Here is a 25,002-nt window from a genome sequence, read left to right as displayed (position 1 = left end):
TAAAGTTTCCCCATTATTGCCAAAAATAAACAAACAAATATATATATCTTTTACTTCAGGATCATTCAATGAGCTTTTTGTCACTTTAGTGTGCTAATTTAATATTCTTAGTTGTGACATAACTGGCATACTTATCCACCGTTTATAAAAGGAATTATATGCCGTTAATTCAGAAGTGCTGCAAAATAAACCCTAAAATATATTTGAATCCTGTTTCCTCATTATCTTCTTGTTCCGCATTTATAGCACCTTTTTATATAGCAGGCATTAGGATATTTCATTTTTAGCCACATCTGCTTGCAAATCAAAACATACAGAGCAATCCAGAGACAATGTTAAAATTTTGTTTTATTAAACTTTATGCAATAAAAAGGATATATAAACAAGATTAATATTGTTGTTTGTACAAAATATGGCACTTGAAATAAAGCCAGATAGCAAACATAGAAAAGATTGGTTTTGCCATTTATATGCAGTATGGTTCTTGAGATAAAATATAAGTAGCAAAAGTGTAAAAAAAAAAAAAAAAAAAAGGCGGGGGGGGAGTATAGATTCTTAAAATAGAGTGGATGGGTGGACATATAGAGTACATCAAAATATTTAAGAGGAGGCTGTTTTTATATCTGTCATGTCTCCTCTACCATACATTACAATAATAATTCTGCCTTCAGAAATGGGTACGAAGTTTGTCTTATTTGTTAAAGTCATATATTTATTGAACATGTATATTTTATTAACCAGGCCTTACACTGAGTATATTAAGAGTTAGTTCTTTGCCAGCCTATTGTGATGATTGTGTTGAAAGTTTGGTGAGATATTAGCAGCATGTTTTATCACTATTGCTGGAATTATGTCAGGGCTCTTCAGGGCTGGAACACTGGTAATTCAGGAAGGAACACTGGCTGCTTATAAGCAATCCACCTTTAGTATTGTTATAACCACTAAACTTCCATCCATTCACTAAACAAGACTAACCGACACTTGGATGATAGTACACTTTTGACTTTGCTCCCACACTTTGATCTTTCACCCTCTGTATTGGCACATCAGTTCACTCTTGCATAATAACTTATTCAGTGAAAACTACAGGATAATTTGGTAGGCAGAATCTAGTTACTCAAGTTTGTATTTCGCCAGAAAACAGATGGGGAAAATTATGAGTTATTTAAATATATGGGTTCCTTTAAGCTTAATATGGGTATTTTTCTTAGGTTGTGTTTTTGGATTTGTATATGTATTTTCTTTAGTTAGACATATTTGAGCAGTTGAGAGACTCTAGTGGTGTCAAGCATTTTCCTATATGCAGTTGGAAGATGTCTCGAATGGACATCTATAGCCAGTGTCAGATGTAGGCTCCAAGAATTTTCTTCTTCATTGTACTTGGCAGTGAGCTTTGCTTTGAATGCTCTCAGCATGCAAAGCTGTTCTGTATCTCTCTAATGATGATCATAGAATCATAGAATACCAGGGTTGGAAGGTGTGACAATGCGGTTCTGGCAGGACCCAACTGAGAGTGCCAACTCAGGACAAATTGCTCAAACAGGGCAGTTATAGCCCAAGGCTGGGGTTTTTCCACCTCTAAGGCAAACCAAACCAGCCAGACTAAGAGGATTTCGGTCTCATCCCAGCGGCTAACCGCAAGTCTCACAAGCCATTTCCTTAGACACTCCAGTTTCCCAGTATCACCACCAGTACCACTTGTTATGAGGACAAATGGTTATGAAAACCAATACCCAAATAAAAGAAAAAAGGTTCTCCTGATCCCAAAGGACCAAGCCCCAGACCCGGGTCAATATACAAATCAGATCTTACCCACAAATCACGCTGTTGCCAATCCTTTAGAATCTAAAATCTAAAGGTTTATTCATAAAAGGAAAAAGATAGAGATGAGAGTTAGAATTGGTTAAATGGAATCAATTCCATACAGTAATGGCAAAGTTCTTGGTTCAGGCTTGTAGCAGTGATGGAATAAACTGCAGGTTCAAATCAAGTCTCTGGAATACATCCCCCGCTGGGATGGGTCCTCAGTCCTTTGTTCAGAGCTTCAGTTTGTAGCAAAGTTCCTCCAGAGATAAGAAGCAGGATTGAAGACAAGATGGAGATGAGGCATCAGCCTTATATAGTCTTTTCCAGGTGTAAGAACACCTCTTTGTTCTTACTGTGGAAAATTACAGCAAAATGGAGTCTGGAGTCACATGGGCCAGTCCCTGCATACTTTGCTGAGTCTGAAGGCATATTTGCCTTCTCTGAATGAGTCCGTTGTATAGCTGATGGTCCTTAATGGGCCATCAAGCAGGCTAGGCAGAGCTAATCTCAGCTTGTCTGGGATGTCACCCAGAAGCATAGCATCAGTTTGCCATACAGACAGTATAGAGCCAATATTTATAACTTAAACTACAAAACTGATACACACATATAGACAGCATAATCATAACCAGTAAACCATAACCTTGTCTTAGACACCCCATTTGACCCCCTTTATACAAGATTTGGGTGCCACTACAGGACCTTGGTTGCAACAATGATCTATATGGTCTCAGTTTATGTCAATAACGTCACAGAAGGGACCTCAGGAGGTCATCTTGTCCAGCCCCCTGCTCAAAGCAGGACCAATTCCCAACTAAATCATCCTAGCCAGGGCTTTGTCAAGCCTGACCTTAAAAACCTCTAAGGAAGGAGATTCCACCACCTCCCTAGGTAACCCATTCCAGTGCTTCACCATGCTCCTAGTGAAAAAGTTTTTCCTAATATCCAATCTAAACCTCCCCCACTGCAACTTGAGACCATTACTCCTTGTTCTGTCATCTGGTACCACTGAGAACAATCTAGATCTATCCTCTTTGGAACCCCCTTTCAGGTAGTTGAAAGCAGCTATCAAATCCCCCCTCATTCTTCTCTTCTGCAGACTAAACAATCCCAGTTCCCTCAGCCTCTCCTCATAAGTCATGTGCTCCAGGCCCCTAATAATTTTTGTTGCCCTCCGCTGGACTCTTTCCAATTTTTCCACATCCTCCTTGTAGTGTGGGGCCGAAAACTGAACACAGTACTCCAGATGAGGCCTCACCAATGTCGAATAGAGGGGAGTGATCACATCCCTCAATCTGCTGGCAATGCCCCTACTTATACAACCCAAAATGCCATAGGCCTTCTTGATGATAGTATCAGTGTGGCTCACCCCAATGGTAATATTTAATTAAAGGTACGCTTTGTCAGCAAATTTGCACTGCCATCCCCTATGCCATATCTGATCTATGGATAATACAGGGATTATTTCAGTTTTCATTGTGGTTAATTCAACACTTTTTCATAAATTCTAAATTATCTTAATGATAAGACAGGAAGCATTTAAGAAGAGGAAAAAATAAAGACAAGGCCCTCATGGGTACCATATGGGGTAATAGGAAATTTTGCTATCAGAATAATGATACAATTAAAATTGTATTGTCTTTAAGCAGAAAGAAACACATACTTATCTTTACAATGGAAAGTCATACAGTATCTTGAGTATCTTTTGCAAATATTTATATGGGGATGTTCTGGGTAAAGCGTAACAGGACACAGAGAGGATGGCCACTCTTCTGGAGACTTTAAAACCTTTCTCATTCTTTTGGAGAAATAGCAGTAGCTTTCACTGCTCCTCCCTGGAATTCAGATCTAGATCAGACACTAATTTTCACTGAACCTGTGGTGAGTCCACAGTTCCTGCCACCAATCTGTGCAGCAGTCTTGCCTTAGAGTGAGCTGAGGAGTGTGACCTCCATGACCTAAGAGTGACCCACAGGTTCCATTGAGGCCACTGGTAAGGATAGGGCATTGGTGGCCTGGAGGCACTGGGGCAAGATCTCATGTCCCAACTATGGGATAAGTGAAATCCTTGTGCCTGCAATGCTCCATAAATGGTCCTTGATGTGGGTTGGGTGATGGAGAGCAAGAGGAGGAAGATTCCAACCTCGATGCCGAGGAGCCTTGGAATTCCAGGTATAAAGGTGGAGCAAGTCCTGAGGGAGTGAGTAATCAGTTTGACTTGTCCATCACCCAGAATGAGGCGGGGACCAGCAACAATGATAGAAGTGGTACTGCCAGCACCAAGTACACTGGCTCTGGAAGCAGTATCAACCCTGAAGTCATCAGTGGTACCAAAGTGGCTGACTGTGCCAAAGTGCAGGGCTGTGAAAGCCGACATGGTAACATCTGTGGTGTCGACTGCAATGGTGCCAAGGAATTTCATGGTGCTGAGGTCCCTTGCACTGAGCCCAGGACTATCCCTCCTTCCACAGACTGTGGAAAAGGAATATCAGGATGTGGTGCTGACAGACAAGGGTTCTGTGGCCTGTTCATCTAATGGGGCTACGAACAACACAGCCCTAGCAAAGTCCTGCACCAAAGGAGAAGTTGGGATGGAAAAGCAGAGGAGATCTGTAGCTGCCTGGTATGCCACCAGTGTGGAAACAGTTAGTGCTGGCATTACTATTGTCAGTAGCAGACTCAAGGGATTACCCCATGGCTAGAACCCGAGTTGAGGGTACAGGGTCTCTAATCTCCCTACTCAGTACTTGGGATTGGTTAGATGTACCCGTACCATCCTGTGCACCAGCACTATCCCTGTGCCGGTCCGCCTTCCGTAGGAAGTGTGTGGAAGAGTCCCCATGAGACATGGAGTGATCTCAGTTGGTCTTACGCTACCAGTGGGAAACAGCTCCTCCATCTCTTCATAGAGGCACCTGCTCTGGTGCATGAAGTGGCAGCAGTTTTGGAACCCAAGGGTGACCTCTCATCTGACAATGACCTTCTGCTGAAGCAGACCATATGGCCTGTTTGAGCAGGAGCTGCTTTAGGTGAAGGTCCCTAGCCACTTGAGTCAGTTTCATGAACTATCCACAGATCTCAGAGGGGTAGCCGTGTTAGTCTGTATCAGCAAAAACAATGAGGAATCCTTGTGGCACCTTAGAGACTTACAAATTTATTTGGGCATAAGCTTTTGTGGGCTATAACCCACTTCATCAGAGGTATGGAGTGGAAAATACAGTAAGCAGGTATAAAAATACAGCACATGAAAAGATGGGAGTTGACTTACCAAGTGGGGGGGGGGGGGGCGGCAGTGCTAATGAGGCCAATTCAATCAGGGTGGAAGTGGCCTATTCCCAAGAGTAGACAAGAAGAGGTGAATATCAACAGAGGGAAAATTACTTTTTGTAGTGCTAACGAGGCCAATTCAATTAGGGTGGATGTGGCCCATTCCCAACAGTTGACAAGAAGGTGTGAGTATCAACAGAGGGAAAATTATTTTTTGGAGTGACCCAGCCATTCCCAATCTGCGGTGTGATACACTGTGGTAATGGGAGAGAAGGGCAGTCTGTATTTGGTGGTTAACACATCAACCACCATTATCTTGCCAATTCTTATTGAGATGGTGAACGTTCCGCGCTCCTGGTGATTATCATATCATAATCCTCAGTGCCTTGCTCGATGTATGTAGAAAAGCAACATTTTCGGTGACTGAGGGAGGCAGCAAGATTGCAGCCAGCAACATATCAGCATCATTCGTGGGTGTCATCTTTTATATGGGTTTCTTGCAGGATGATGATTTTAATTATGTCGTCCTGCATAATGTGAACTAGGAAGTCACTTTTAGGTCAGGACATACTTTCAGCCTTGGCAAATTCAGAGTGCTGGGCCTATGAGTCTCTTAAAGTGGCTCTGGAGGGAGTCACTATTTCCAATGTTGTACAATCTGGGACTTCACTGAGCGATGTTCAGATGATGACATTAGTTGTCCCTTAGCATGTAACTTTTCAATAAGGTAGAGGCACAGGAAGTGCTTCAGGTTCATTGTGGGCCATGACCACTGCCCCACAAGCTAGAACTTTTTGGGTTGACAGCAGCTCCCAAGGTATTCACCAAGTGCTAGTCTAGGATTGCAGCTCATCTGCATTGTTAGAGCCAGTGTATCTGGCAACTGACTCGAAAGATCTTACAGCATAGTAATTCATTTCAGACATACGAGTTCCCCTATTCATATCTCTTAATCTGCAAGTAAGCAAAGAAATCTATCTTGGCCTCAACTTTGGTTCTCTCCTTCATAGGGACCACCCTAGAAGCTAACAGTCCTAACTCAAGTCCGGTTCTGAGAGCTCATCCAAATAATGTTATCCAAGTGGTCCAAGCTAAAAGACCCAGTGACATTGTATCTGAGAGCAATAGGCCTGATAGTGGTCTGTACCTTTTATCACCACCTTTGCAAGTTAGTGGGAGCGACCCTTGTGCATCTTGTACAAAAAACAAAGATTCTCATTTCAGATATGGTAACGTTACCCTTTTAGCAGCTTGAAGACTGAATGCTGTGGTTGACTTTGACTGAGAATGTCTTGTAGTGGATGTCCTCTCAGCTGGTTCCTTAAGTGGCGATAGGTACATATCTTCTCATCTAAATTGGGATGCAAATTTAGACTCTAATTGTCTATGGTTTTTGGAAGCTTCAGGAATTAGATCTCTGCATATAACTTACTAGAGTTCAGGGCATTACTTTCTCCTACAGATCAGAGAGTAACCAGCACAGATTCTCAGACAGTGTGGATCTCATGTATCACTTTAATAGAATAGGCAGAAAAGGGAGAGATTGGGTGCTTCAGTGGTTTCAGAAGAAAATTAGTCTTCTATGTGGAGTATGTGGAGAAAAGTGGCCCCCCTCCCCAAAACATAGCCAAAATCCTGAGCTAGAAAGATGATCAGCTTTCACTTAGATCTTCAGTGGCATGTTTGTTAGTTGCAAGGTGGGTCATTTGGACATGGACACGTTTTCTACAAGTCAGAACACGTGTTCCACATTTTGCTTGAGAACTGATAAAGTTTCACAGTATATCAAATGCATCTATTTTATACTGTGAAAAAGGGCTCCTTTATGCTTTTTTTCCCCCCTCTGTTTCCTTTCCTCCCCGAATACTTAGGAAATGTTTAGCAGGACAGACTCAGAATGATTTTTAGTCAAGCTGGCATGATTTTCAGAGTTGCTGGTTTCTGTCCAAAGATCATCCATTCAGTCTCTCTCGTGTCAAGATCTGCTGTCAGTAGAAAAACATCCAAATCTCAGGTTCCTTAACCTGACAGTATGGCTGCTGGGTTTCTAGGACAAGACATTTTATGATTACCTGAGGAGATCCAGGCAGTCTTGATAGAGTCCAGAAAGCCATGTGCCAGGATGTGTTATGCTACTAAATAGAATTGGTCTGAAAAGTTTTCTCCAGATAGTTTCCTGTCCAGACAGGGCCCCCCAGAGGGGGAGGGGGGACAAGTGGGGCAATTTCCCCTGGGCCCCACAGGGTCCCCTTGAGCCTTGGCCGAGAATCCCTTTGTGGCTAGAGGCGCCTTTTTAATTTTTACTCACCCGCCGGGGGGGGGGGGGCCCTTCAGTTGCTCCAGGTCTTTGGCGGCATTTCAGCGGCGGGGGGGGCCTTCAGTGCTGCCGAAGACGGAGAGCGACTGAAGGACCCGCCGCCGCCGCCTTGGAGCGCCTCCCGATATGTACAAGCGCCACAGCGGGTGGTGCCTTTTTTTAGGTCCGCTCTCCCACTTTGCCCCAGGCCCCCTGAATCCTCTGGGCGGCCCTGTGTCCAGATCTAATTATCATAGGTTTCCTCTGTCTCTGGTGTAACCAAAGTTATCCCTGGCTTCTCTAAAGATTTACTTAGCTGATATTTTTGCCTACTATGTCCTTGTGAAAGAGAACCATAGTGTCTGTCATCCTGAGAAGGGAAAATATAAAGAGCTTAACAAACTTTTGTTACCTCCCATCTGGTAGCCAATACTTTGGGACTAGAATTTGATGTTGAATAAAATCATGGAAAGGTCTTTTGAACCCAGGTGTTCTTGTTCTTTGTACCACTTAATAGACACTACCTCACCCATGAGTGTCTTGGAGTTGCAGATACCATCGGCTAACCACCTTATACAATATTCCACAAAGACAAGTGGTACATAAATCTCAACCCCAATTTTTTGCCAAAAAATGAATCAGATTTTCACCTCAGTCCATATCACTGTTTGTTTTTCCCCCAAAGCCCTGTTAGCAGACTGGTGGGATGAAACTACACACTGTGAATGTTTGAGTATAGGATTTTTCTTAGACAGAACTAAATATCGTTGAAAGTTCAGCAGACTACTTATCTTCGCAGAAATATCTGTGACTCAAGTCATCTTGGTCCAAAGACTGTCTAAGTGGATAATACTTATGCAACCAGTGAAGCTACAAAATTGCTGTCCCTGTACCGAATGTCTCATGGCTCACTCAACCAGAGAAGTGCTAGCTTCAGTAGTAGATCCACAACATACTTCATCTCAAATCTCTAGACTTATCATGTGGAGATTGGTTCACACGGTCTCAAATCTCTGTTATCTCAACATTGCATGAAGGCTGTTCTTCAGAAACTGTTTAACTTGCAAGGTTTCCCAGCTTTTCAAGGAGGTCATTGTTACAACTAGCCTCCTACACCAAAGGTCTGTGGAGACAATGTCATTGTCCAAATAACTGAGAAACATTCCCTGGATTCCTCCCTATTTCCCTCATCTTACTTCCCCAAAAAATTCCCTAATTAATCTGCAAAATTATTTCCACATCATACAAGTATTTTTTTGAATTTGCACGTCAGCTACTATATAAACCTACAAAAGCAAGGGAAATAGAGTTCACAATAAATGTACACTATCATTTGTCCTTAACATGTATTCATGTAGGTTTTTAATACAAACAAAACATGTTTCAATACTCTTTTTTTTCTCTATTTGCTGGAATTTCTACAACTCAAATATAGTATTCCCTTGTGTATTCAGTTTTCCTATGTCTTGCAGTTATTGTTACTTCTCCATTGACCTGTAGGCCTTGAAGAATTTTGAAACCTTTTGCTGTTTAGTTTGGCAACCAGGAGTAGGTGCTCACAACTGGTGTATAGATGTCTTAGCAGATGCTGTTGGTGGAAAAGGCTTGGCAGCACTACTGCAGAGAATGCGGGGTACGGCACGCTGAGGGAGGAAATGAGATAGTAAAAAAACATTTTTTCCAGTAGTTGTTAATAAATGGAAAATATCCCCATTATCTGTGTTAATAACCACATTGGTTTTTATATTTTCTTAAATTTTATTTTCTTTTTATGATGTTTTAAGTGATTGTCCAGTGTTCCAAGTGCCATGACAGCAGATGCTTTAAAATATTTAGTGAATATTTGGTAAAGACAGGAAAGTTCCCTTGAACACTACCTTTATGGTTTGCAACTCATGTATATTTGTTTGAAATGCTGCACTGCAGAGAAGAGACAAGTTTTAGGTTTTTTGATTACATAAACTGAGGACCTTATTTACACTGGGCTAGGAGCTGTGTTACGCAGAAATGGCTTGGTTAATACGGGTCTTAGCTCAGGATAGATGGGGCTTCCTTTCCTGTCTGCGTGAGTCTAGAAAGGATTATGAAAAACCAAACGCTCAGCCTGTAGAGGAGGCAGAAGAAAGCATAGAATATCAGGGTTGGAAGGGACCTCAGGAGGTCATCTAGTCCAACCCCCTGCTCAAAGCAGGACCAATCCCCAGAAAGATTTTTACCCCAGTTCCCTAAATGGCCCCCTAAAGTATTGAACTCACAACCCTGGATTTTAAGCAGGCCCAGTGCTCAAACCACTGAGCTAACTCTCCCCCATATAAAAGTAGTCAAGTAAATCAAGTGGGCTCTTCCTTTCCTCTTTCCTTTCCCTACTGTCCTTCAGTTAGCAAAGAAAAAAAATTCTTTAAATAGGCCCAGCGGCAAATGAGATCTAATTAGAGTAAAAAGCAAAATGAGTCTCATAGCAGTGCCCATAGCCAAAGTGAGAGGGTGAACGAGCAGTGTCTCAATAAATGGAGCTAAAGAGTGATCATGTCTAATAAGTAGTGCACATGCAAACAGTCATACTAAACTCACATGGGAAGCCTAGCTGCCAGTGACAGGATCAGTGCAGACTGATCACCTGGTGCAGCAACTTGCTCAGGCTAAGACCAGGGCCAGACAGCAAGGATTTCTTACCACTCCCCATTGTAACTTCTGCCTATGATACAAAATGAAGTTTCCAGTACTGGGAACTGAGAGATGAATAAGAGTGGAGTTGGAGTAGTTCGTCACGTTGGATAAAAGCTCTCTGTTAGACATTTGTTCCATTGTCATTTTCTGTTACTGTTGTGTTCACTTGCTTTGCATGTTTCTGTCACAACTCCACTTGTTGTTATCATAACCCCTTTGTACACGTTTCCTGTAATTTTGAGTCATTTACTTGTGTCCTTTGTAGGTTAAGAACCAAGTAGGTAGATGTGGTTATTGTGTGGTGGTCTTGCTTCTTCCACAGGTACAGAAAAGTACCTGGTACTTGACAATGGAAAGGGATGTGTTTGGAGTTCTTTCCTTGTGACCAGCAGGCCAGGAACCATTCATTGATGGTGCTCTCTATGTGGGGATAGAAGGGCTAATAGAAAAAATGTCACGGTGTTGCTTTTAATTATGGTAGAGAGGAAACAACTCTCCTGTTAAGGTTGCCTAACACTTTGCATTATTTAAAAAAAAAAAAAAAAGTTGAGACACTTTTTTTCTGGCATCTCCATGGTTTGCAACAGGACTTTGACATATGGTGTTAGGATAGTTGTGGGATTGGGGCATGGGTGGCGCGTGAACCGCTGGCTGGGGGTGGCTAGCCTTCCACCCAAGGCCCTGCCCCTTCTGCCCCTGCCGCCCGCTGGAGCCCAGAGAGCCCCCTAATCGCAGCTGCCAGTCCCTGTCCCAGGCTAGCGCCTCCAGCCCACTGGAAGGGCGGGTGGCGTGGCCCCAGCCCGAGCCAGAATCACCGCACAGCAACAGAGGGAGCCTGGGGGTGGAGAATCAGTGGGGCCACGCCTGGCTGTTTGGGGAGGCACAGCCTCCCCCAGCCTATGATACCTGCCGCCCATGGATCAGGAAGTTGCATTTGCTAGCTTCATGAACAGTGATTTTGATTTCGCCATACAATAAGCAGTTGAAAATTGTTGCTTTCAGATATTTGACTTTTGCAAACTTTCAACTTTATTTTGTATGTAATAAAGATGCAGAATAAATGTGGCAAAGAAATCCAAAATGAGTTCCCATAATATACACAAATGATTAATTCAGGGGTCGGCAACCTCTGGCATGCGGCTTGCCAGGGTAAGCACCTTGGCGGGTCGGGCCAGTTTGTTTACCTGCCGTGTTGGCAGGTTCGGCTGATCACGGTTCCCACTGGCTGCGGTTTGCCGTCCTAGGCCAATGGGGGCTGCGGGAAGCAGCGCAGGCCGAGGGATGTGCTGGCCGCGGCTTCCCATCTCCCCCATTGGCCTGGAGCTGCAAACCGCGGCCAGTGGGATCTGCGATCGGCCGAACCTGCCGACGCGGCAGGTAAACAAACTGGCCCGGCCCGCCAGGATGCTTACCCTGGCGAGCCGCGTGCCAGAGGTTGCCGACCCATTGATTAATTATTTAGAATTGGGAAGCTTGAGGTAAAGATAAAAGCAGACTGTCTTTTTAATGTCAATTTGTTGGAATAGCAAAACCTTATATATTTACCTACATGAATATAATTTTTGTGTCTGGGATAATAGGAAGCCTATATATTTGTTTCCTACTATTTAGACACTTTAAAAATAGTGTAAGAACTATTTAGATAACTTAATAGGCAAAAAAATGGCAATGCACTTCATAAATCACAGTAAAACAAGATATTTTAGGGAAGGAATGTGACAGATGAGGTCACCATATAGACATCATGTCATTTACTTAACTTAAGCCCATATTTTTTCCATAATGTAGTAGATGAACTCATTAGTTACAATGAAAAACAGTAAGAAAGAGGCATCTGGTATCCAACTGCCGACTTCTGACAGGGTTAAGATCACTAGGTCTAGTAATGTTCCTGCTTTGTCTACTGACATGGCCTAATGCTACAGAAAACTGATGAGGGTTGTTGAAAATTTACAAGCCGGCTGTCAGAATGTTATAACAATAGACAGATGTAATCAGTTATATTTTTGCTGCTGTTCATGTTTAAGTTCTCATTTAGCTAAGGTGGGTTAAGTACTCAAGATTCTTCTGTTCTAAGAGCACCCACTCTATAAATTTAAGAGGTTTGGATAAATATAATTTGACTGCATTGTGTGAAAAGATATACTCTTTGTTCCAATCCTGCAGTCCATAGAAGACAAAAGTATTCTGAAAGAAAATCAATGGGAATGTAATAAAGCTTTGACATGCAGTGCTGTAGCTAAAACAATTGGTTTCTTTGGTCCTGTGTATAAATTGTAATTCATCTTAAAAACTTTTTAATAGGGCTGTCAAGCAATAAAAAAAATTAATTGTGATGAAAAAAATTAATTGTGATTAATTGTGCAATTAATTGTGCTGTTAAACAATGACAGAATACCATTTATTTAAATATTTTGGATGTTTTCTATATTTTCAAATATATTTATTTCAGTTACAACACAGAATATAAAGTGTACACTTTATATTTATTTTTTTATTACAAATATTTGCACTGTAAAAACCAAAATAAATAGTATTTTTCAATTTCTCCATTACAAGTACTGTATTGCAATTTCTTTATTATGAAAGTTGAGCTTACAAATGTGGAATTCTGTACAAAAAGTAGCTGTACTAAAAAATAAAACAATGTCAAACTTTAGAGCCTATAAGTCTACTCAGTCCTACTTCTTGTTCAGCCAATTGCTCAGACAAATAAGTTTGTTTACATTTATGGAAGATAATGGTGCCCATTTCTTGTTTACGTCACATGACTGTGAGAACAGGCGTTCACATGGCATTGTTGTAGCTGGTTTTTCAAGATATTTATGTGCCATATATCCTTTCATCCTTCAGCCACCTTTCCAGAGTACACACATCCATTCAGGGGTTAGCACCACCATGTTGTGAGACTGACACTTGACAAAATTACCGGACTTAGTGATGGACATTGGCAGGGGCAGGAGGGGGCTCCGGGCTGAGGCAGGGGATTGAGGTGAGAGAGGGGGTACAGGCTCTAGGCCGGGGGTGTGGGTTCTGGGGTGGGGCCAGAAATGGGGGGTTCATGGTGCAGGAGGGGGCTCCGGGCTGGGGCGGGGGGAGGTACAGACTCCAGCTGGGGGTGCGGGCTCTGGGGTTGGGCTGGATCCAAGAGGTTTGGGGTGTCGGAGGGGGATCGGGGCTGGGGCAGGGGGGTGGGGCACGGTGTGTGTGTGTGTGTGCGTGCGCGCAGGCTCCATGCAGCGCTTACCTCAAGCAGCTCCAGAAAGCAGTAGCATGTCCCTCCTCCGGCTCCTATGCAGAGGGCGCAGCCAGCGCTGCCCCTGCAGCTCCCACTGACTGTGGTTCCCGGCCAATGGGCTGGGAGCCACAGATTCAGCACTTGTGGAGGGAGTGGGGATGGAGGCAGCATGCAGAGCTGCCTGGCTGCACCTCCACCAGCAACAGCAGGGATGGGGAGCCGCTTGCAGGGAGCCCATGAGTGCCCCCCCACAGACCTCAAAATTTTACCATGGACACTTGTGTCAGTGTATGGACACGTTGCTGACCCCTGCATCAGTGCTGATGACTGGTTCTGCTCGACAATGATCTAAAGCAGCGTGGACCAATGCATGTTGATTTTCATTATCTAAGTCAGATGCCACCAGCAGAAAGTTAGTTGCGGGGTGGGGGGAGGGGGGGTTGGTGGTTTGGGTTCTGTAGTTTCCTCACCGGAGTGTTGCTCTCTTAAGACTTCTGAAAGCATGCTCCACACCTTGTTCCTCTCAGATTTGAATGCTGTAGCTATCTTTAAAATCTCACATTGGTACCTTCTTTGCATTTTGTTAAATCTTCAGTGACAGTGTTCTTGAAACGAACAACATGTGCTGGGTCATATCTCATACTGCTATAACATGAAATATGGCAGAATGCAGGTAACAGAGCAGGAGACGTACAATTCTCCCCCAAGGAGTTCATTCACAAATTTCATTAACACATGATTTTTTTTAATGAGTGTCATCAGTGTGGAAGCATGTCCTCTGCAATGGTAGTTGAAACATGAAAGGCCATACGAATGTTTAGCATATCTGGCACTTAAATACAGTAAAAGCTGTTTTATCTGGCATGTTGGGAGAATGGGGGGTGCAGCTAAGTGAAAAATGCTGGTTAATTAAGAGGGAGGGAGTTTGGGTGCGGGAGGGGGCTTGGGGCAGCGGGTTGGGGCATGGGAGGCGGTGCAGGGTGTTGGATCCAAGGCATTGCTCACCTCGGGAGGCTCCCCACAAGTGGCGACCTGTCCCGGCTACTCCTCGGCAGAGGCGCGACAGGCAGCTCTGCGTGCTGTCCCCCACCTGGCCCTGCACTCCAGCTCTGCAGCTCCCATTGGCCAGGAACCATGGCCAAAGGGAGCTGCGGGGGTGGTGCCTGCAGGCACAGGCAGTGCACAGAGTGGCCACAAATAAAAAGCAACTTTGGAGCATTTAAAGTATATTACTTATTGGGACTGTGATATTTTGGAAAATAGTTTTAATGCACACAATAAGAAATATTATAAAATGTAAGTCTTATGCAGAAATTACTGTTCATAATAATAAATAAAAGACACTGTTCAGTTGGTTTAATGCAATCAGTTTCTTATAGAATTGATACTGTGGAATGGTGATAAAGGAATGAGGATAAAAGTTTGATCTCACTGGACGTACAATACCTTTTAATATACTTGTGTGTACAGTGGTTTTATTGAAAGCTTTTTTCTTATATCTAAATTATTGTAAATAACAATCCATAATTATTATAGTTTAATATTCAGGGTCTAGACTGCATTCAGAAATAAATCAAATTTAATCTTACAGCTGTAATGTTACCAAAGGTCTGTAATAAATGGGGACAATAGAGCAAGTTAACTTTTTAATGCTCTCTTTTGTTTGCAGATATTTTGGGAAATATGCTATATTTCAGTCTTAAATTTTAGATGGATGAATAAGTAATTTTAAGTTAGAATCTTAACATTTCCCAGTTTTGTGATTTAGTCAAGTATGTTGTAATGGCTGCATATCAAAATTATATGTATCTGAGTAGAAATACTTTGCTATTAGAAAGCCAGATTAAAGTATAATTCACCCTTCAGTTTGAACCTCAGAAAGTGCACTGGCATTGGGGCTTGACTTTTGCTTAGTGAGAGAATAAAGAGGTATTTTTTACTTTGTTTAAAATAACCCCCGTGGTGGTTGCTGAAACCTGTGTGTATGATATTTTGCAATTTCAGAGAAATTCTTTATACAGGAAGCAATATATCATAATACTAAATTCCCTACACTTATACATGTAGATTGTGGATTTTTATTGTAAACCAGATAAAAATTCAAACTATGGGCCATCTTTTAGCATGTCTACTTTTGAATGATACTGTGTATAGTCACTGTCTCTTTCTCTGCAGAATTTAGTCAACATGAATATTTACTGTAAGTCTCCGCTCTAGATTGTGTCAATTTGACGCACTCATCTTCCCAAGGAGCAGGATATTCATAGGAAACCAATAAAGCAGCTTCAGCTTAAGCAGGGCAACAGTGTTCTTGGACTGCATGTCATAGCCCCTTGTTCCCTCCAGTTCAGAATTATCTTTCTTATTTTTGTATTGGGAAACTTAGTCTCAAAAAATCCATTAAGATCATGTCACTGTTCTGATTACTTTTTTTAAACTCTATCATGCTAGATATCTATGATGATAAATATTCTGTGGACTAGTAGACAATATGTGTATAATGGGGATAGATCTTTTCACAGTGCTGTCAGCTTTGCAGTACATAAATCCAGTTTCTGCTTCCTGATTTAAAAAGTGGGGTTGGTATCCACTTTGGAAAAGACATGTCATTCTATTTGTGAAAGTATATATGTGTAATGGGGAGAGCATGCAAAATTTAGAAGAAGAAAACGGTGTTCCTAGTAACAAATCATTTTCCTTGGGTTTTCTCTAGGGTTTGCAGTTCATAGACTCATAGATATTAGGGTTGGAAGAGACCTCAAGAGGTCATCTGCCAGCATATGGTGTATAACATTGTTAGTATACAATTGTATATAAATTGTTCTAAGTTGAAATTAGTTCAAAGGCATGTATGTATAATATATAAATATATTCTATAAAGTTCACATATACAATGTAAATACATATACACCTTTACCCTGATATAATGCTGTCCTTGGGAGCCAAAAAATCTTACCGCGTTAAAGGTGAAACCATGTTATATCGAACTTGCTTTGATCCGCCGGAGCGTGCAGCCCCGCCCACCCCCGGAGCGCTGCTTTACAGCGTTATATCCGAATCCGTGTTATATCAGGTCACGTTATGTCGGGGTAGAGGTGTATGTACATGTATGTTTTTTTATAGATAGATAGATAGATAAAAAAGTGTGTGTGTGTGTAAATAAAGATACAATATATTTGTACCTAATATACTTTTATAATGTTTTGACATTATAGTCCCCTTGTCTATTACAAGTCCTAAACTGTTACCATACAATTTCTGATAGTTACGTTGTTAGAAAAACGTTTTATTTCGAACCCTTAATAAAGCAGAATTTTATTTATATATACTGCAGGACATTATCTTCCAAAGTAACCAGATTTACCATTTTCTCAGAATCACAAAGGCAAATACAAATAACAAGAACATGAGAGGCCATAATTTATATACAGACTATTCAAATTTTACTTTCAGGGTTTTTATCTCAAGTGTCCTTAATAAAAATAAATTGATATCATAAATAAACAAATATTCAGTTTGAGTTCAGGCTTTCTGGCATTGAAAAGATAAACACAATATGTGTTTCCCTGAAGCGTAATCCAAAATATTGACCATCTGAGGCAGGTCTTCACAGCTCTAGCTGTGGGAGCATCAGATTGCTATGCTTTTATAGTGAAGTTGTTGTTTGTGTGTTTCATTGTAAATAGTTGATAAAAGCAGACATTTGCAAGACGTTATTAATAGGGGCCCTGGACATTTTTCAAAATTTCACTGATTTCACTTCCTCCATACCCTCAGTTTCTGTTGATATTTGAGATTTGAATCAATCTAGGATCTGAAAGTTGTGTTCGTTATTCTCTCAAGATGTGCCAAAAAACCGTACCGGAGTTTTGAGCTATTATTTGTCTGTCTTGTTTACAAACTCAAGAAGGATTCACAGCATTGGTTCACATATGTATGTTATCTAGGATACCAGAAAGGCTAGACACTTAATTTTCTTTTAAATGGAAGTTTAAATTGTCCTGAAAGCAGTAGATATATTAAGCACTTGAAGAGATTTTAAAGCTATGAAATAGCATAACTTTTTTGCACATATTTCCAGTGTCCTTACTGGTAATGTAGGTAAATTAATGTTTTGACATCTGATTTGTAGCTGAGCAGTGAGTTTAGACTACCACAATAAACATGTCAAGCTATGTTCTAGCATGCAATGTTCTGCCATTTAATAACTTTATAAGGAGTGGGTTGTATTTTTTTAAATGTCACTGAGATTATGTAGCACAACTCTGGGCTCCATTATGCAGCCCTTCATGTGCAGAAAATGGCCATAGAAACCAATGAAAGTTTTGTGTGCACTGCAGGGTTAGGTTCTCTGTTGTTAATTTGCTAAGATTTATATGCTTTCTAAGACTTGATAGTTTCTATCCTATAAAGCTTCAGTGATATATTTGTTATACAACTCCAGACTAAGCTTTAAATATTGTTTATAACCCTTTTTCACTACAGAGACTCCTGCTGTATTTCCAGAGAATATCAAGGAAAAAGAAACACCAACACCAGTTGAAGATATTCAGCTGGAAAGCTCCATTCCTCATACAGATTCTGGTATTGGAGAGGAGCAGATGCCCAGCATCTTAAATGGGACAGACTTAGAGACAAGCACAGGCCCTGATGCTATGAGTGAATTATTGTCTACTTTGTCTTCTGAGGTAAAGAAATCTCAGGAAAGCTTAACAGAAAGTCCCAGTGAAATCTTGAAGCCTGCACCTTCAATATCCAGCATCAGCCAAAGCAAAGGCATGAATGTCAAGGAGATACTAAAAAGCCTTGTGGCAGCCCCTATTGAAATTGCAGAGTGTGGTCCTGATCCTATCCCTTACCCAGATCCTGCGTTGAAGAGGGAAGCTCAGTCAATTCTTCCCATGCAGTTTCACTCCTTTGACAGGTATATGGCTGAGTTAATTATTTTATATTGTTGCAATGCTGAGATTTTGAGTATTTATTTGTTAACGTGTTGATAGTCCAGTGTGAATTCAGATTAGATAGTATTAAGAAAATACAGTTGCTTTACTTCTTCATGGCATTACTAAAACCAGACCATACAGTATCTGCAAAAGTTATTCACATTGTTTTTCTCTCTAAGCACCAAATAAAACTGTAATTGGTGCTGGAAGAACAAGCCTGTTTTAAAGAACTGTTATTGTAATAAAACTTTTTTTCTCTTTTAAAACCATATTTTGAATGGGAAAAAAGTCTCTATTTATATACAAGAGACTGGCTGCGTGAAGTCCCAACAAAATGCTTCCAAATGTTTGTCATACCAGTCCTCTGCCAGTAGTGAAATCAGTCATGCCAGATTGTGTGCATACTTCCATAAGAACAAGATTGAGACTGACTCCTGTATTTCATTTTTAAAGTTTTAAGCCCAATTTTTTTTATGTTTTAAGGGAACACATTTTACATTGTGAGCCATATTTTTTTTTTATTTCTCATGGTTGACTGAAAATGCTCACACTACTGGTTAAAGTAGCTTAATTTGAGGCAACCACACCAGCTGCATAAGCCTTAATATAGGAGTTGTGTTGAGAGATGCAATTGACAACATCCTGCAAAAAAGGAGTTACCTGTATTGTGTGTTCATCCTTAAGCTATGCAAGAGAAGAATCAGTTAAACAAATAATTAAACAATCCAGCACGAGCTTTGATGTGTGGCAAAACTGTAAAATAGTGCTTTAGAAATATATTACTTACGATTCGTATAACCACATCCTGAAAAAAAAAATTCTGAGGGTACTTCAAAAATAAGTATTTCAGGTTTAAAATATGATAGAGGAAAACTGCTACAGATGTATGAAATACACAAAAAATCTCATAATAGAGGATTAAATTATTGTCCATAAAATGTTAATAGAAACAAAATCCAGTCAATAGTTTCAGGTTAATGTAAATAGTAAGGAGAAAAAGGATAAATGAATATTGCAGGATAAAAACTTACTATATGATGTTAGGAAGCACTTTTCATTACACAAGTATAGTGAAGCTGATAAGACAAAATTGTTGGAAGCTGCCTCAGTGGACTAATTAATAAACAATGAGATTGTACCTGTTGGAAAAGAGAGGCAGACAATGGACTGGGACTGAATATCAAAAAGGGAATGTGGTCTTTCCAAAAAAACGTTGTTGTTTTGATCATTTCAGGGACAGAGTCTACTTATTCCCTACTTTATTAGGAAGAAGCTTTTTTTTCCCCCCCATTCATCAACTTACATATGGTAATTTGGGTTGGTTTCAAGGGGGAAAAATAGATGAAAAACCTTTGAGGTTTTTTCTGTGTGAGCAACCATCATATTCCCAAATATATTCAAAGCTGTCTTCTTTTACATTTATCCGTACAGCATGTACACTATTTACAAATTACATGGTAGTTGCCTAAGAAATAGTAAATACTCAAACTTTAACATATTAATTTTCCTTTTTTGATTGTAGCACTACATGTGGGCTCTAAGTCTTCATCAGAATCTTCACCCACACAGAGTCCTATTAATTTCTGTGAGACTCCAGGCAAACTTGTGCATCTACATTAATGGTTTTCAATACAGATTCAGGGCCTAAGGTTATATGCAATTGTCAGCTTTTTAATAACTTTATTAATGTTGTATAGACATTAAGTATTTTGTTGGCTAATGCAGTGGCACAGGTGTGGGAGGAGGTGCCCCTGCACTGGCTACCTGCATCGCTCAGTGAATGTGGGGGAGATGGGATGTAATGGAATGGGGAAATGGGCAGACCATTGACTCTACCCCTTACTGTGCAGGGTGGCATTGCTATAACTTGACAGCATGTGCTGCACTAGGTTTATGTGTGGCACAGTTTACTCCCTTAATCAGCAAGAGAGCTCAGTGAAAGAGAGTGACTGAAAAGACTGAGTCCCAATCTTTGAATACACTGCCTGCTAGTCAAAGCAGATTGTTATCTCAGGATTTAGTCCAAGTGTAGATCAGTGGTTCTCAATCTTTTCTATACCAACACCCTCCCCCTTACCCTCATCAGGGATGTCTGGGGCACGCCTTAGCTGAGGGCTCCCTCCCACTTACTAATATAGGAAGGGCAGGGTGGTTGCAACAAGACTGTGCTCCTGATACATGTTGACAAATCCCAGTTTGACACATACCACATTCCACCTCTAAAAAGAATAATTCAGAGAAGGCCAGTGCTGATCAGTAAAGTATTTTGTAACAGCAGAGCTGTATTCAGCAAAGAATGTAGCATATCCTGTCAGTGGACAGCAAAACAGGAAGTTGTTGTGTTTTGATTCCTTCCCACTCATACCAGACAGATATTAAAAGTTGGAAAAAGAAGAGACACCTGTATCTTCATTCACTTGTACTAAGTAGTACTAGTTGTCCTTACTTGGCTAAACAGCAGTTCCTGTAGCTATTATAAATTAGTCACTGGAAAAAGTGAACAGCTTTAATTTGACTGGCAGCAGCAGATTTCCCCCATCTGAGACACGGAGCATTCAGTGTTTTCCCCAGTTATGTGAGGCTGGGCAGCTTTGGCTATTACACTTGGTGTTACTGGGAAATGCTCAGAGGGTTTTTGTGTATATGGTATTGCTATTAAAATTATCTGCTGATTTTGTAAATCCATAAACTTTTACTACAAGAATCTAAAGGTTTTCTTTTGTAAAGATGGATTCTTGGTTCCCAAATAGCTCCAGTGCTCCATGCTTTTATGCGTGCTCAGGTTCCCTTGTCATCTGCTGCAGTGGCTCCTTTGAAGTAGTGTGGTTCCTGACAAGCATTCTGGTGCATGCTTTGATCTAAATCAGCTATAGAGGAAAGCTAGAAGAGAGGAAAAAAGACACCCTGGTTCCATGGAACAGTGTAGGGAACATGTATTGTAATCTAACTAACTTCCAATTAGGAGACCAAAAGACCACTGCAGGGAGGCCCTAGCAGGGCAGGGAGACAAACCAGAATGTTATATATGACAGAATAGAAAAATACTGAATTCCATGACAATTTGGAAAAAATGCCAAATGTCATGGCTGTAGTATCAGAGGCCACAGGGCCTAGGCAGAGATGAATGGAACAGTCATATCCAAAAGTATTAATGTGGGCTACCTGCAGGTTCAGGCAGCTATCATGGCATCAGTTTGCACTTAGTTTATGTTTTCAATGTTATTTTCCTAGCTGTAAGGAGACATAGGCCATGGGGACACTTTTTTTTTTTCCTTCTAAAAAAATAAACGGAAGACTATAAAATGGAGAAAAAGAGAGGGTCACCTTGACTTTCCTGAAACCTGTTTTGGGGGTTACAACCCATGTGCTGAGAAATACCTGATAGTAGATTTAAAAGTATATGTAAGAGATTGGCATAGAAATGCATTGAGAGCCACTTAAGAACAATACGTCTGTATTTTAGGTTGTAATGCTTTGTGAATTTTTTCCTCCTATCCTTCCTCTATTATCTTTGAAAGACTGAAGTAAGTTGCAGGCTAGTTGTTCTCTATCCTGATGCTTCCGGGCTATACCTAAAAACCTTTTTTGTCTAGAAGGAAAGTATTAAAATAATTATTTGTGGTGGAAAATCTGTAATAGATTTGTAGGTATTTTTGTTTTAGTTTATTTAAGAAATTGGAGACAATTGATATTTTACATGGTATTTTCCTTTGAAAGTTTACGTACATTACCAGGTGCTACAAGATATATATTTCTTACATTGGGGGTTATGGTGATTCTTATAAAAGAAACCACTGGAATAATGGTAAAATAATTAAACTATTTTTTGAAGAGCTGTGTGCTTTTAAAGCAATTTTTTTTTAAATTGCAACCTCTTATATATATTGGGGTCAAATGAAAATTTACCAAAACTCATGTAAATAAATTCAAAGCAGTGTTCACTTTTATTATCCAATACAAATTTATAACACTGAATATTTCTTTTTTAATAACAAGATTGGCAATGGTATTGCTCAGAGTAACGTATATATGTGTTGCAGTGCATTATTTCTTAGAACGTGTATAACTATAAATGAAATGTAAAAGCACAAAACATGTTCCAGCACATTTTATCAAATGGGACTTCTGTGTAGTTAATGTATGCAGCAGGTCAAGTACTATCGAATGTAAATGATGAGGTGATATTGATGAAAGGAGGGGATTGAGGTCTCGAGGGGCGCTGATGACGGATTGAACAGAAGCGGCCTTGCGCTGCACGTAACTCAAGCCTGTCATCTTCACTGCTCAAAGCTATAATGGGAGGTGGCAGTCTGAAATGAGTTGCCACGGCAAAGAGTATTATTTTTGAAATGCTTTCACACAAATCACTAGGCCCTGCATACAACTTAGTTTCATGCTTTAATGTCATCAAGAGGCACAAATTGGTGTGTCTAATTGTTTGCCACCTGCCAGCAAAATGAGCTGCCAGCCAGCCAGACGGGTTTGATTGTCTGTCAGCCATTCAATAGATTGAGAGTGACAACATCAAAAATTTCACTTCAAACTCTGAAGCTTTGCGGAGCTTTTCAGAGACCTCTTCCCTGCAAGTGCTTCTGGACAACTGCATTTTTCAATTAGTTTTCAATATATTGCTGCCTTCTGCCTCATCTGTGTTAAGGTAGCTGTAATTACATTATGAGCTATATAAACAGATTTCTGGGACACTGGAGCCTGGATTCTTAAAGTTATGACATGTCTTTTAACATCAAACTGAACTCCTTGAAAATAACATCCAGGGTGACATGTTTAAAAGCAAGCACTGAGGGTTATCTGTCCTAGACTTATAACTGTAATGGAACATAATGTGCCAGTAATTCCTTCTTCCATTCTCATCATTTTGATGGCAAAAAAACCCCATAAAACTCCGTTCTAATTATTACTAGTATCAGAATATATTTTCTATATGTGGTTTGTCACACCAGAAATAATCAGTCCAGGACACTGGGCATTGTGAAACTGTTTGAGTGATTCTATATGGTGATCATATTCTGCAGTTTGTTTGATACATTACTAGTCTTAATAATAAGAATATAGCAGTAGGCTATATTACAGACTACCTGACCAGGATGGTGTTAGTGATTCTGAAATGCTCAGGGAGATGAGAGGCTATTAAAATAAAAAACTCAATAATAATAATAATAATGGGGGATTTCAACTATCCGCATATTGATTGGGTACATATCACCTCAGGAAGGGATGCTGAGATAAAGTTTCTTAACACCTTAAACGACTGCTTCTTGGAGCAGCTAGTGGTGGAACCGACAAGAGGAGAGTTCTTGATTTAGTCCTAAGAAGAGCACAGGATCAGGTCCAAGAGATGAATATAGCTGGACCACTTGGTAATAGTGACCATAATATAATTAAATTTAACATCCCTGTGGCAAGGAAAACTCCACAGTGGGCCAGCACTGTGGCATTTAATTTCAGAAAGGGAACTACACAAAGATGAGGAGGTTAGTGAAAAAGAAATTTAAAAGGTACAGCACCAAAAGTAAAATCCCTGCAAGCTGCGTGGAAACTTTTTAAAGACACCATAATAGAGGGTCAACTTAAATGTATACCCCAATTTAAAAAAAACATAGTATGAGAACCAAAAAAGAGCCACGGTGCTAAAACAACAAAGTAAAAGAAGCAGAGAGGCAAAAAGGCCTCCTTTAAAAAGATAAATCCTAATGAGGAAAATAAAAAAGAACAAACTCTGGCAAATGAAATGTAAAAATATAATTAGAAAGATCAAAAAAGAATTTGAGGAACAGCTAGCCAAAGACTCCAAAAGTAATAGCAAACATTTTTTTAAATACATCAGAAGCAGAAAGCCTGCTAAACAACCAGTGGGGCCACTGGACGATCGAGATGCTAAAGGAGCACTCAAAGATGATAAGGCCATTGTGGAGAAACTAAATGAATTCTTTGCATCGGTCTTCACTGTTGAGGATGTGAGGGAGATTCACAAACCTCAGCCATTCATTTTGGGTGACAGATCTGAGGAACTGTCCCAAATTGAGGAGAGGAGGTTTTGGAACAGATTGATAAACTAAACAGTAATAAGTCTCCAGGACCTGATGGTATTCACCCAAGAGTTCTGAAGGAACTCAAATGTGAAATTGCAGGACTACTATCTATCATCTCTAACCTATCATTTAAATCAGCTTCTGTACCAAATGACTGGAGGATAGCTAATGTGACACCAATTTTTTTACAAAGGGGTCCAGAGGTGACCCTGGCAACTACAGGCCAGTAAGCCTCACTTCAATACCAGGCAAATTGGTTGAAGCTATTGTAAAGAACAAAATTGTCTGTTCATTCCCTTTGGGTCACCTGCCATTGGCCACTGTCAGAGGACAGGATACTGGGTTTGATGGACCTTTGGTCTGACCCAGTATGGCCATTCTTATGTCTTCCTGCTAGAAAGTTCCTAAACTGAAATTACTGAAGTTTCGAGTCATCGTGCTTTTGTGCCTTATGAATTTCTTTTTAAATTGTGTAATGAGTGCTATAAACACTCCACACTTTGGACAGTCTGTGATGGGTTGGATCACAGAAACCCCCTTGGGAACTACCACCCGATGTGCCAAGACTACTCCTGCTCCTGTTTTCCCTGCCAGCTCTGGACTCCAGCACCCTGTCTTGCTGAGCCAGCCACTCCTGTCTGGCTCTAACACAGATCCAGGGTCTGAATCACTTGTCCCAAAGCTGCAGGTTTACCTGAAAACAGCTCACAATAGTGTGCCTGTCTTTAGCACTCA

At 40.7% G+C, this 25,002-nt stretch overlaps 1 protein-coding gene across 12 annotated transcripts in view; it reads left to right on the top strand.

The window, feature by feature from the left end:
- NBEA (neurobeachin) overlaps positions 1 to 25,002 on the top strand; it is an 823,962-nt gene that overhangs the window by 331,481 nt on the left and 467,479 nt on the right. For all 12 annotated transcript variants that reach the window (XM_065581345.1, XM_065581343.1, XM_065581347.1 and 9 more), the window contains one exon: positions 17,760 to 18,198. In XM_065581345.1, the coding sequence (XP_065437417.1) occupies positions 17,760 to 18,198 (439 nt within the window). The remainder of the gene's footprint in view (positions 1 to 17,759; positions 18,199 to 25,002) is intronic.

This window comes from Chrysemys picta, chromosome 1 (genome assembly GCF_011386835.1).
Source record: "Chrysemys picta bellii isolate R12L10 chromosome 1, ASM1138683v2, whole genome shotgun sequence".
NCBI lineage: Eukaryota > Metazoa > Chordata > Testudines > Emydidae > Chrysemys > Chrysemys picta.
This window is presented reverse-complemented; position numbering and strand designations above follow the sequence as displayed.